This window comes from Oryza sativa, chromosome 4, assembly GCF_034140825.1.
Source record: "Oryza sativa Japonica Group chromosome 4, ASM3414082v1".
In the NCBI taxonomy this organism is placed as follows: Eukaryota; Viridiplantae; Streptophyta; class Magnoliopsida; order Poales; family Poaceae; genus Oryza; species Oryza sativa.
In genome coordinates this window covers 20,432,253-20,445,225 of record NC_089038.1, presented here as the reverse complement: position 1 = coordinate 20,445,225, position 12,973 = coordinate 20,432,253, and the positions used below count along the sequence as shown (strand labels likewise).

Genomic DNA, 12,973 nt, shown 5'->3' with positions numbered 1-12,973 from the left:
TCTTTCATTAACGGTTGTATATAGTGGTCCTACCACAGAGATTAAACTAGATGCGGCTTTGCCGCATAATAGACCAGCCAGGATGAAATACTCCATCCGTTTCATATTGATCATCATTTAACACAAATTGAAATTTTCAAATTGATCATCATGTTATCATAGCCCCTTCGTTTGACGTGTAATATTATTGCATTTAAGCATGAAAATTGAGTATGCATGCATGTATGTAGGAATTCGAGGTAGTAAAGCTATCGTTTCTTAGAGCAAGTTTAATAAGATAGTCAACCACTGACTCCAAATCATCTATAGTCAATTTAGTAGGAAATTCATATACTCCTATAAACATTACTACACAATTTATACTTGGTCGCACCTGTCATACACACATGTATCTGGGAGTCTGTACTACAGCTGGCTACAAATCTATAGCCCACTGCTCTTCTCTCTTCTGTTTTATCTCCTCAAAATGTGTCAATAACTGGACCTGCTCTTATGTATGGGGCCTAAGAGGAGTTAAAGTGTGCATGTTTCTTGATTTTTCCCTACCACATACTCACATTAAATGAAATATAGGAAAGTTAATCCTTTTTTTTCTTGGTGAAAAAGTTATATGGTAATGAATATGGAATGGAGGGAGTAAATGATATGGTATGATAAGTAGACTTAATTTCTTTATCTATTTAATGCCTGAAATTATGGAAACTATGCCCTTTTATTCATATATTAATTTAAAGCAGCGAGACATTGAATTCATAGACATAAGTTGGAAGTCGAATATATGCGCACAAATTCCAAATTCCAATGAAACCAAAGTAATGAAACTACTTACTCCCTTCTTCTAAAAGTCTAAAACTTATTCCATTCTTAGGTTTTTCCAAAAGTTTAAGTCCTATTTATAGTCATTATGTGTTAAATTAAATTATTGATCAGAACCCAATAAACTATTTTATTACTTATTGGTTGCATGTTTATTGCTTTTGTCACATTGTAAATAAATTAATTACTCCTTGGTCTTGGTGCCAAAAGAAATAATCCCTCCGTCCCAAAAAGACTCAATTCCTGAGTTTTTATGTCTAACGTTTGACCGTTCGTCTTATTTGAAAAAAAATATAAAAAAAAATTTAAAAGATAAGTCATGCATAAAGTACTATTCATGTTTTATCATCTAACAATAATAAAAATAGTAATCATAAAAAATTTTCATATAAGACGGACGGTCAAACGTTAGGCACGAAAACCCAAGAATTAAGTCCTTTTGGGATGGAGAGAGTAGGTCTTACTTTTGGATGGAGGGAGTATTTTCATTTTATCTCCTGGCGGAGCTAAAAAGATTTTTTTGAGCCCAAGCAAACTATACTTCTTGTATTTGTTATATAAATTTCATCATCAATTCATTCAATAACATATAAATTTAATGGAGTTTTTGTCAGTGAGCTTGCGCGGCCGCTTGCGATAGCCAGGTGTGGCTTCACCCCTGCCTCCACATGTCTATAAAAATCAAGAAAATCCTTTTTTTAAAAATAATTTATCTTCTTATTCTTTAAACATAACGTTCTAAAAGTGCATAACATTAAAAAATTCTATTTGCACAATAAAGAAGGGTAAGGAATTAATTATTTGTTTGAAAATTTGGAATTGCGTTGAGCTCAAGCTAAAGCAAAAGATACTGGTGCCTCCTTATTCTCTTCTACTACTTAATTATATCCTGAATACTCCATCAAAAAATTATATCCTGGATAAATGATTACAAAGAGTCCTTATCTGCCCATTGCAACTTGTATGTGCAGCCGAACTGTGGTCTCCACCGTTTGGCTTATTTTCTAATAAGCCAAAACGGCTTATTAGAAAATAAAAATAAATTTGTAGATAAAACTTTTATAAATGTGTTCTTGGTGACTTAAAAACCAATGTTGAAAAAGAAACTATGTTGAAAATATCTCAAAATCAATCTCAAAATTAAGCTTGAAAATTTAAAATTTGGCTTTTTCTTTGGCTGATTAGGCCATCTGATGGGAGCCTGTAAGTGTCAACTGAGAGCACAATCAAATCAAATGATATAATAATATCTTTAGTTTTTCTCACCTACACTATTTGAATGTAATGTTCACTGTTTTTTTCATTTAGATGGCAACGTCATGCAAAAAACAGAGCCGTCCGTCTGTACATTGATCTAGCGTTCTTAGAGCAGGTACAATAGCAGACTATAAGCTAGCTATAGACACATTTCAAGAATATATAATAGGAGAGAGAAGAGCAGCGGGCTATAAATTTGTAGCCAGTTGTAGCATGAACTCTAAGATACTTGTGTGTATGACAGGTGGGACCAACTATGAATTGTGTAGTATACGTTTATAGGTACTATTGTATGAATCGGCTATTAAATTGACTATAGATAATTTGGAGCCAATTGTTGGCTATACTATTAAACTTGCTCTTACGTTGTCTTCAGTTGCAGGCTTGCAGCTAAATAAAGTCTTTTTTTTGTCCTTCCCAGTCCCTAGTCCCTGCTCCTAGTCGTCGACGACTCCGCTGCTCTCCAGTCTCCATTCCTCAATCTGCTTCTTGCTCCTCGGCGTCTCCATCTTCGCCGCGGTGCCGCTGCTACAACGGACAGTATATGGCCTCCTTTGCAGGAAGTTCGATGGCGCATGCGTCTACAAGATCAAAGTAGCGCCGTCAACATGAGCGAGGAGAAGTCTGCGATGCGCTCCCTGTCCTCCACCTCCTGCAATCCCTCCTGCTCCTCGGGCCGTTGGCGGGTGGTTCACCGCGGCGTCATAGCCATGACGTGTAGGTGACAGAGGATCCGACGTGACGCCATCGCTCACCCGTGCACGCCGCCTCCTCTCCTCCGCTAGCTAGCGCCCCCTCCCTTCTCCTGATCCGGCCTCCGGGTCGACGGCCACCACCGCCGCTCTTCTCTTCATTGGGCTCAACGGATCTTGCCGAAGTTTGTATCGGCGACGGCTATCGCGTGCTTGAGGTGACTCCTGCAGCATGGCGACAGCCCCGTGCGTCAAGGAAGGGCAGCAGCATGGCGGCAGGGAGCGCAAGGGAGGGCGAGGTGGCCGGGCGGTGGTGAAGAAGACGAGCCCGCGCCTTGAGGGAGGACATGAGCGGGTGGTCCGCTGCGGCGCGCGGGTGGTGGAGGATCCGGTGGGCGGTGAGGCGTGCATCGGGAGGAGGGATGGGTGGATTAGGGGTCGAGCGCTTTTGCGAGAAAAAATCAAGCTTCGTTAGTCCATCACAGCGAACTTTCGGGGAGAAAGAAGACACGTGGCAGATTTTCGGGGAGGAGAAGCTTAATTTATAGGACGCCACGTGGCTCAATCTCTAACCAGGGATAGAGCCCTGAAATCGGTATTAGAGATTAGAGACCTACTAATCGGTATTATTAGTTATTTCTCTCCAAAACAAAATTAAGCAAATAGAATCCTCTTTTATACGAAGAGACTACAATAATCTACAGGCCTAGAACAAGCTCGGTATATCTTTAATTATTTTAGGTGGGTTCTTCCTAATACATAACCGTAAATTTTCTAAAAAAAGGAAATTAAAATGAAAAAAACAGAAAAATCTAGACATTTCTCATATTACAATTTAAAAATACATATAGGAATCTAGACATTTTTCAACGCAAAAGAGCTACGTCAATATATTACTGCACTTAAAATTTTATACAGCCGTAACTTACCGATTAGTGACCTCTAATTAATCTCTCTGGTAGGGCCACTTCATACAACCATTGATGGAAGAACGTGTGGTACAGATGCATGCAACGGCAATGTTTGCCGTCAGCCCCAAAGGCAGACGATGTGAACCCGACTGCGTGAGATACGGAGACGGGCGTGTGCGCCCGCTTCGCTGGGTTTTGTCGCGAGCGCCCTGCCGTTTTGGTGGCGCGTGCGTGCGTGCGTCCTCGATCGTGGCATTCGTCGTCACTGACGTAAACGTTTGCCACTTGTCTAGAACGCGAAGTAAAGAATTCGTAGTTCTCCTGCTGCTTTTGAGTTCTCGGCTTTTCTCGCGGCTCGACCGAGGCAGTGGATCCGCAGTTTTTTTTTAAAAAAAACGTATGGAGTTTGTTAATCCGCGATCCTTGGAACGGCCACAGACCTGAGCACGAAGTTTAAAGTGTTGACATGATCAAGGATTCAAGGGGCTCCTCTGAAGCCGTGGCACCGGGCCGCGCATACGGTGTGTACCCAACCTGTGTGCGACTCGAGGGAAAAGAAAACCCACGGCACAAACGGCTTTCCTGCACGGTCCCTAGTGTACCAGCTTCTGACAGTAATGGCACGTACAGTAGGCACCAACGCATGCGGCGATGATGGAGCCCGCGCGGTCGGTCGGATCAGGACATGAACACGTGTAGGACACTCCCTGTGCTGTGTGCGGCTGTGACTGTGCGTGCGCCCACGGGTATCTTCTCCGAATCGTGCAGTCGCGGAGTCGTCGTAGGCTAGTAGCAGGTGGCCTCCCTTCCCGGCACACGCTGCAACCTGCGAAATACGCGATGCGATCAATTCCATTTCCATCTCGCTTCGCCTCGCGCGCGGCCGGGCCACTTGCGGCCTTGCGGGATCTAATCTTTCCCTTCCCCGTGTGTACCCGCGCACACAAACTTGGTGGCGGCGTCCGCTAGCTGCTCTGCCCCCGGAGACTCCACTCCCTGTGTCGGAAGACGCCGTCGCGAATTTGGCTTCGCGATCCAGCGCAGTACGTAGTGCCGCGAAGGCAGTCAGGGCCCCCAGCCGCTTGCGTGAAAAGTTAGAAACGAAATAAGCTAAGTACTCTAGTACTATTATACCAGTATATAGGCAGCAGGATTGTCACGTCGAAAAAAGAAACTGGCGAGATTGATCAGGGAGGGATGGTGCACTGGGCTTGTCACGTGAGGAACACATAAATCGAATCGATCCCCTTCAGCTATATACTTAAGTTGTTTATTACGTATGTTAGTGATAGGCTGATAGCCACTTCTTGATGTGTGAGTGTGACCAGTTAGATCTTTTCTCACCAACTAGTTGCAGTCAGCTAGCAGTGCTGATGGTGCTAACGTTGAAAATTGGAGAATATCTACCTCCCTGATTTTCGTTTGTGAGATGAACATTTAGATGTCTAGTTTTCCAGGTAGGACCATATTTTTAGCATGCATGGGGATAGAGTTTGCAAGCGTGTGACTTCACGTTCGAATCTTGATGTATACTTTCACTTTCTCAGTGATGCACTCCAGTAGGAATTCTTTAAGGTTAACAATGGTGTGCTAGTGGTCTCCGTCTGTTAAGCATGCGCATGGGTTTTTAATCTTGTAAACAGCGTTGGGCCGAAGGATGTGTGCTGAGTGCCATTTCATAGAGGAATAAGTCTATTTTGACTCTCTCATAGTTCTTTTAAAAAAAAGACTCTCATGTCTGGCTTCCGATTAAATCATCTCCCTCAACTGTATAACCGGGTATAACGCTTCACCCATCTTCCAAAGCCGGTACAAATAGACTCATTCGGTGGTTTTATAAGCGGTTTCTGCTGACGTAGTATATTGCCTGCGGTTGACTCGTTAAGCCAAAATATGGGACCCACACGTCACTTTCCTCTATTCCCCTCCTCTCTATCTTCCTCTCTCCTCTCCTTTCCACCTCTCCCCTGAGGCCGATGGCACAACCACAAAGTCCACAACATCCCTCGCCGCCCCATCATCTGTGCCACTGCCGGTCCTCCATGCCGCGTGCACGACGCCGGCCATACCTTGCGGACCTCTCCACGCCTAAAATCTCCTCCTCCCCCCAGCGTTGTTGCCAACACTGATTCCTTGCCACTAGTTTGTTATCACTCCACCAATTCCTTCGACGTGTTCCTGTAGGGGCGGTCAGCCGGAGGGGCGTGTGCAGTGATGGGTAGGATCAAAACAGCTAGTGAGGTCACTCTCTGCCCAGATCCGAGGACGATCGGCCCACCGTGAGGTCCCCGATTTGCGCACACGCTAAGAACATGATGGGCACGATGCCGTCATCCACCATGGTGAAGAACAGTAGAACGGCCTCGTCCTAGAACCCGTGCCTCGCGTGGGTGGTCACCATGGTTGTGGAGGAAATGATGTACCAGTCGACCAAAGGACACAAACATGGCTTCACCCAAGAACCTGTGCCTCACACGGTCACCATGGCCGTGCAAGAAACAACGTCCCGTCCGGGCGGAAACCCGTAGAAGAGCGCCTGCGGGAGGCAAGCTCACAACGAGTACTCCTCGAGGCTAGCCATGAGCAGCGTCATGGTCAACATGTGCCACGCCAACCTCGTAGTCCATTGCACCACCACCTCCAAGCTCCTACGCCGCCGCATCATCCATCCAGTTCATCTGTTGACAACCAGATGGCTTTGCCGAAGGAGCGAACGGCAGGATGCACTCCTGGACGCACTCCTTGGTGGGTTCTAACAGCTTTGCCACCATCAATGGGTTCTTGTTGTGTGCCACCTCTGGTGGCCTCCTTAGCATCCAAGATGGTAGCGACCCTCTAGGACTTCCTTTGCGCACCGCCTCACCACTGTCAGCCACGTCCTTCGGCGATTCAGTTTGTCTTGCCTCCGCTACTGCTTGTGAGGAGAGAGAGAGAGAGAGAGGCGGGGAAGGAGAAAATGAACTGACATGTGGGGCCACCTGTAGAAACCGCTTCGCAAACCGCACAGGTTTTCTAATATGGGGTATACACTATACCCGATTTATAGTTGAGGGAAGCGATTCGATCCAAGGGTAAGGGATGAGGCAGGTATAATAGACTTTTATAGATGGGACTTGTTCTAGCGTGACAAGTCTATGGGCCCAAAATTCTTTGCTATTATTTGGCCTAGCCCAGTCCATCTACAAACTTAGCATCTAGCCCAGCTTTCTTTAGTCCTTTCGGCCCAAATATACAGACGAGTTGGGCCTTTAGTCCTTCGTGTCCTTTGTCTTATCTCGTATAGTCGTATGCCCTCCGGCGCTGCATTTCGTCACATGTTTTATTCACAAGAAAGATGGCAGCCAATCAGTAGCGTGGACGTGTGGCGTGTCTTTTCGCTTGGACGATACTGGGGAGCGTAATGCTCCACTATTACGGACGGCACCGTTGTAATAAAATTGTAATGTGCCAATCCGGCACCGCATCCAAAAAGAAAAGGTAGATATCGGCCGCACAACATATCCTGCACGTCATTGTTCGCCGTTTCTTGCTTTGCACCGTCGAATAGATCGTACATTTCGTGGGATGGCGCCGCATCTCTCTGCACTTCTGCAGGACTTAGAGGGGAGAAAACCCACACCAACCCACATCTGTAGCCGCCCACATGCTGGTAACATGTCAAAGTGCGCACCTACACAGGCTCTGATCGACTACAGTGGCGCAGCCACTACTACAGCACCGCTACAAGATCATGCGATCGAGCAGTATGTTTTCTCGGTCCAAACAATATAATAGGCATTACCGATTTGAAAATATGGCACACGACATGTGTTTCTTTTAATTAATCGCATCCCAAAACCTCACTAGTTTAACCCCCAGCTGCTGCATTGTCCCACCCAAAACGCTCTCCACTCTCCACTATTCACAGTCCATCTAAGGGCATGACAAACAATGGTAAAAAATCAGCGTCAAAGACTCAGTATGGAATAGTAGATTATTGAGCAAATTGTTGTTGTGGATTACCTACTTAATTATAGATCCAAGATAAATTATTTTTTTAGACCTAGAAGATAAATTAATTTTTTAGACCAAGAAGATAAATTAAATATTTTGATAAATAAAATTAAACAAATATTTTTTATAAAAATGGTGCAAGCAATACAATAGAAGAAAGTATTTTGAGAAGATATATTTTTTGAAACATGGAGCAAACAATCCGTTTCAACAATTCAGTAAATAATCTGAAAAGAACTAAGCATAAGAGAAAATAGTACATATGAAATATCAACTACTTTTCCAATACCGACACACCGAGTGCAATTTTTACAATGTGGAGCAAAAAGAGAGAGAATATTGTCGTTTATTGATTAACAAATGGTCCAATAAATATCTTAATGCCATCTACAACATTCAATAGATCAAGAAACCAACATGAAATTGGACCCACCATCATTATCCCAGCGGAGCTGCCAACACCGTCGTTGATCTCCCTTAGCTTGTTGCCGTCATCTCCCTTGAGACGCAGCCATTGTCTATCTCCCTCGTCATACTGGTGGGGCAACAGGTCCTCGTCCAGATCCGAAGAAGGGCCCCCATAATGCGTGCTCTCTTTCTGTGCACACCAGGAGAGGGGACGTGAACTGTTGGCACTTGCTGTTCAAGCTGTGGCGGTGGAGGCATGGAGGATGCGTGATACTAGAGAAAGAGCGAGAGGGAAATGGGGAGAACAAGAGACAAAGAGATAGATCAAGACTTCAAAAGATGATTTTGGTTGAGTCAACCTTAAAAGAGTCGATCGACTGAATTTGCTCGATATCTCTATCTATGTCGGTTCATATAAAAAACCGGTACTGATGTTTCACATATCAAATAGTATTTTACTGAACCAGTATCGATATTATTAGTGTTAGTTTTTTTAATAAACCGATTCTGATAAAATGTTATTAGCGTCAGTTCTTGCCTACAGAGGATGAGGGTTGGATGGGTGGACGGGAGACATTCACTATCAGTTCCGGGTTGCATAGTGCATTACAATTATACTATTATGTTGTAAGTAGCGGTTAGTAGTTGCATTTGATCGAAAATTCTACAAGATTTAAGATTTTTTTTTTCGCGAACGCGCAAAAGGATTACACGTCAATATATTAGAAGAATAGAATTTTGATACACGACGCACTCAGCCAGACCGGCCTATGACAAGGAAGGAAGAAAAATAAAGATAAAAAACAAAGAAAGGAAAGGAACTCGAAACGACGGTAACTCTACTCCAAACAGCGAGAGGGGGCAGAGCCACTCTACGCTCTCAACAATTCCCCAAAGGAAGCGACAGCCGCTAATGACCACATCCGGCCTCTGAAAGGATGGACTCTAGGACCACTGCGACCAAAGAGAGCACAGAGTCAAAAACCCTGGAGTTACGTTTCTTCCACAGTTGCCATGAGACTAGGAGGACTACGGAGTCGAAGCTGGCACAGAGATGATCAGGTAAACAAGCCCTAGAAGATGGCCACCAATCCTGTAGCCAGCTGCCACGGAGGGGAGAGAGGGCAGCCCAGCCAGTAGACGACAACACCCGTAACCAGACCTGATGAGCGAACACGCAGTCAAGGAGGATGTGGTTCGCCGTCTCAAGCTCTTGAGCGCAAAAGGGGCAGGCCGAGTGGCTATCAATGCCGCGCTTCTGGAGGAGATCAGCCGTCCAACAGCGCTACTGAAATGCAAACCAGAGGAAGAATTTGCACTTAGCAGGGCCCTTCGCGTGCCAGAGAAGATCGGCACAAGCAAAGGAGTGCTGGCCAAAGAAGAACGCCTGGTACGCCGAACGCGCCGAGTAGCGCTAGTCACTCGTCCAACGCCAGAAAAGACGATCCCCGACACCCGGCGTAAGTTGAATGTGGAGCACCGCATCCCAAACAAGAAGAAATTGGGAGATGACCGGGACAATGAGGGCGCCGCGGATGTCAGAAATCCAGGCGTTGTTTGCTAGGCCAGAAGCAACCTTGCGCGAACCATGCAGACGCGGGGGCACAGCGAAGAGGAGATCCGGAGCCAAGGAAGCTACCGAGCGGCCACAGATCGATTGGTCAGACCAGAAAAGAATCGACTCACCATCACCTGGTACGAAGAAGGTGGACGCCTCAAACATGTCAGAGACGGCTCGCTCGGCTGGGGCCTTCAGGCTATCCCAGTAGGGATGCCCTGAGCGTTGGAGCCAAAGCCAGCGAACACGCAGGGAAAAACCTGCCAACCTAAGGTCAGGAATTCCCAACCCACCGAAAGCTCTGGGACGACAGACATTCGTCCAAGAAACCCGACACTGCCCACCGTGAGCCGAGTCCGTGCCCGTCCACAAGAAGGCACGATGCTTCTTGTCAATGGCCTTGATCACCCAGGCTAGAAGGCCGATCGCCATAGACACATGGACCGGAATGGAGGAGATAATAGATTGGACCAAAACAGAGCGGCCGGCCATAGTGGTGAGTCGTCCCTTCCAGGGAGGAAGACGATGGGAAACCTTATCCACAAGCGGCTGCAGGGCCGCCTTCGGCAACTTGTGAACGGATAGCGGAATGCCGAGATAAGAACAAGGAAAATCAGAGATCGAGTAGGAAAAGCAGGACTGAACTAGCTCCAGGTCTTCAGCCGAACAGCGGATCGGAGTAACCGAACACTTGGCAAAGTTGGTGCGAAGTCCGGACGGTACACCAAAGACAGAGAGGATATCCTATGTAGTCCCTTGATTTATTGCACCCTATTTTCATTTGAATTTTCATTTGAAGTGGCGTTTGAATATATAAGAGCGTACGGAAGCACCATGGCAACAACATGGATGAATCCTTCGCCGATCGATCTCTCCAGTCGATCCATCCGTGCACATGTCATAACCTAAATCCTCACGGCAACCGAGCTCAAACTCTGAGACAAAGGAAAAAAGAGCGACCGAGTGTGTAAAACAAACACGACACGTCCTTCCGACCTTCTCCCGACGCCACAGCACAACACACCCTTTGCGCGACTCCCCTACCCATCCACCTCACCCGGCCACACGTGTCACGCCCTCCCGCACGTGCCGCGCGCCCCCCGACCCGCCTATATACGTGCACCCCATCCCGAGCTCACCTCTACTCCAGCCTCGTGTCAGTGTCGTGGCGTGTGCAAGTGCAAGCTAGTCGCAGCTCGCGCGCGGCTCGTGGACAGTTGAGGCAGATAGCTCTAGGCTCTAGCCCAGCCATGGCTGCACCGGTCACCTTCGCCGTGGTCGCGGCGGTGGCGCTCGTCGCGCTGTGCGGCGGCGGCGGCGCGCGGGCGCAGGACATGGACAACGAGTGGGCGCGGAACAGGGGGTTCTACGGCGGCACCGGCGGCGGCGTGGTCGGCGGTCTGCTGCCGCAGTCGGACGTGGACCTGCTGGAGTTCCCGCTGAACCTGGAGTACCTGGAGGCGGAGTTCTTCTGCTGGTCGGCGCTGGGCTACGGCCTCGACGGCATCGATGCCAGCCTCACCGGCGGCGGCCCTGCCCCCGTCGGTGCCCAGACCGCCGCCCTCACCCCCTTCGTCCGCGACATCGCCACCCAATTCTGCTACCAAGAAGTCGGCCACCTCAGGTAAAAACAGCGGAGATGCAAACGTAGCTCGATCGAACCGGTGTTCCACAAGCGTTTGATCGATTTTGTGTTAATTTGATCGTACGTGCCTGCAGGGAGATCAAGCAGAACGTGAAGGGGTTCCCGCGGCCGCTGCTGGACATCAGCGCGGCGAACTTCGGCAAGATCGTGGAGACGGCGATGAACACGACGCTGGACCCGCCCTTCAACCCCTACGAGAACAGCCTCAACTTCCTCCTCGCCTCCTACATCATCCCCTACGTCGGCCTCACCGGCTACGTCGGCGCCAACCCCAGGCTCCTCACCCCTCAGGCCAGGAAGGTAAAGCTGCACACACCCCGATCGACACACGCGCATGGCACATGATCACTCTACCACCATCGATCACGCACACAGCATGTACGTGCAGCTGGTGGCGGGGCTGTTGGGCGTGGAGTCGGCGCAGGACGCGGTGATCAGGGCGCTGCTGTACGAGCACGGGCTGTCGCGGGTGGCGAGCTACGGCGTCGGGGTGGCGGAGCTCACGGCGCACATCTCCGAGCTGCGGAACGTGCTGGGGAGGAAGGGGGTCAAGGACGAGGGGCTGGTGGTGGCGCCGGGGCAGGGGCCGGAGGGGCAGACCGTGGGCAACATCATCGCCGGCGACCGCTTCTCGCTCGCCTACGACCGCACGCCCGAGGAGATCCTCGGCGTCGTGTACGGCTCCGGCGACCCCGCCAAGGCCGGCGGGTTCTTCCCCCAGGGCGCCGACGGCCGCATCGCCAGAGCCTTCATCGCCTAGCAAGCCGGCCGACCGATGGAAGAAAAAGGACATAGATACATCGGAACACATATAACTCATGTTCTTGCAAGCTGTAGACTATCTATACACCTTACATGTGTGTCAGTGTGTGTTTTGTTATAGAACTTGCATGGATAAATTGGGGAGTGTATACATGCATACTGGATGGTAATATCAATAATAAATAAAGGAGACATTTACAAATTTGTCATTATGTAAGAATGCTACTCGAGTAATAGTTCTAGTGGTAATTTTATACTCCTACTTCCTAAATTGATCATCATGTAATGGAATTCAAATTTTCTTAAATTGATCATTATATAACCGCATGTAATGGAATGCAAATTTTCTTAAATTGATCATTATATAACCGCATGGATACGGATTTCAACATAATACAATTAATACAGCAGGGAAGAATTTATGTATGCTAAGGTGTACTATTTTACGACTTCCTTTACGAGCACGGAGGGAGTAATTGGCAACAATGTTTTGATCGATACATGCATTGTGAGAGAATATGTGCATGTTGTCTTGATTGATGCGATTTAAATTATTCTTGGTATATATGATGCTCATTTTAGGAACGAGGAAGTAATTTTCTAGTGACAATCAAACCAATGATAAATTTGTAATTGTAATTTTCCCTTAATAAATGGGACAATTTGCTAACAAATTTGATAGCTAGACACATACTATTTTCTTTCTATTCTTTTAGCCGTTTCTGATGTTAAGCCTAACGTTCTGCAGTGCCCTTCCGACATTGGAGTTCGATGGATCAAGCCATCGGAGAAATGAAAGAAGACGAAGCCGCAAAGGGCGAAAATTGGGCCTGTTGTAGTGTTGTGCGATTGGCCCAATTTAAATGGGCCGCACGTAGCCCTCAATCCCGTTTGGAATAAGTTCACTTTGGGTCCCTCTATTTGTCGCCCA

At 47.6% G+C, this 12,973-nt stretch overlaps 2 protein-coding genes across 2 annotated transcripts; one reads left to right on the top strand and one right to left on the bottom strand.

Moving 5' to 3' along the window:
• Positions 1-9,491: 9,491 nt before the first annotated feature.
• LOC136356212 (uncharacterized) lies at positions 9,492-10,067 on the bottom strand. Its single transcript, XM_066309807.1, has 2 exons — positions 9,980-10,067; positions 9,492-9,853 (listed from the first exon to the last, which is right to left on the bottom strand). Exons 1-2 carry the CDS (start codon positions 10,065-10,067, stop codon positions 9,492-9,494), a joined length of 450 nt encoding a protein of 149 aa, XP_066165904.1.
• A 783-nt stretch (positions 10,068-10,850) lies between these two features.
• Positions 10,851-12,251, top strand: LOC4335744 (desiccation-related protein PCC13-62). The gene is made up of 3 exons (XM_015778672.3): positions 10,851-11,259; positions 11,355-11,580; positions 11,669-12,251. The coding sequence occupies exons 1-3, from the start codon at positions 10,886-10,888 to the stop codon at positions 12,038-12,040; spliced, it is 972 nt and encodes a 323-aa protein (XP_015634158.1). The 5' UTR covers positions 10,851-10,885; the 3' UTR covers positions 12,041-12,251.
• Positions 12,252-12,973: the final 722 nt, after the last annotated feature.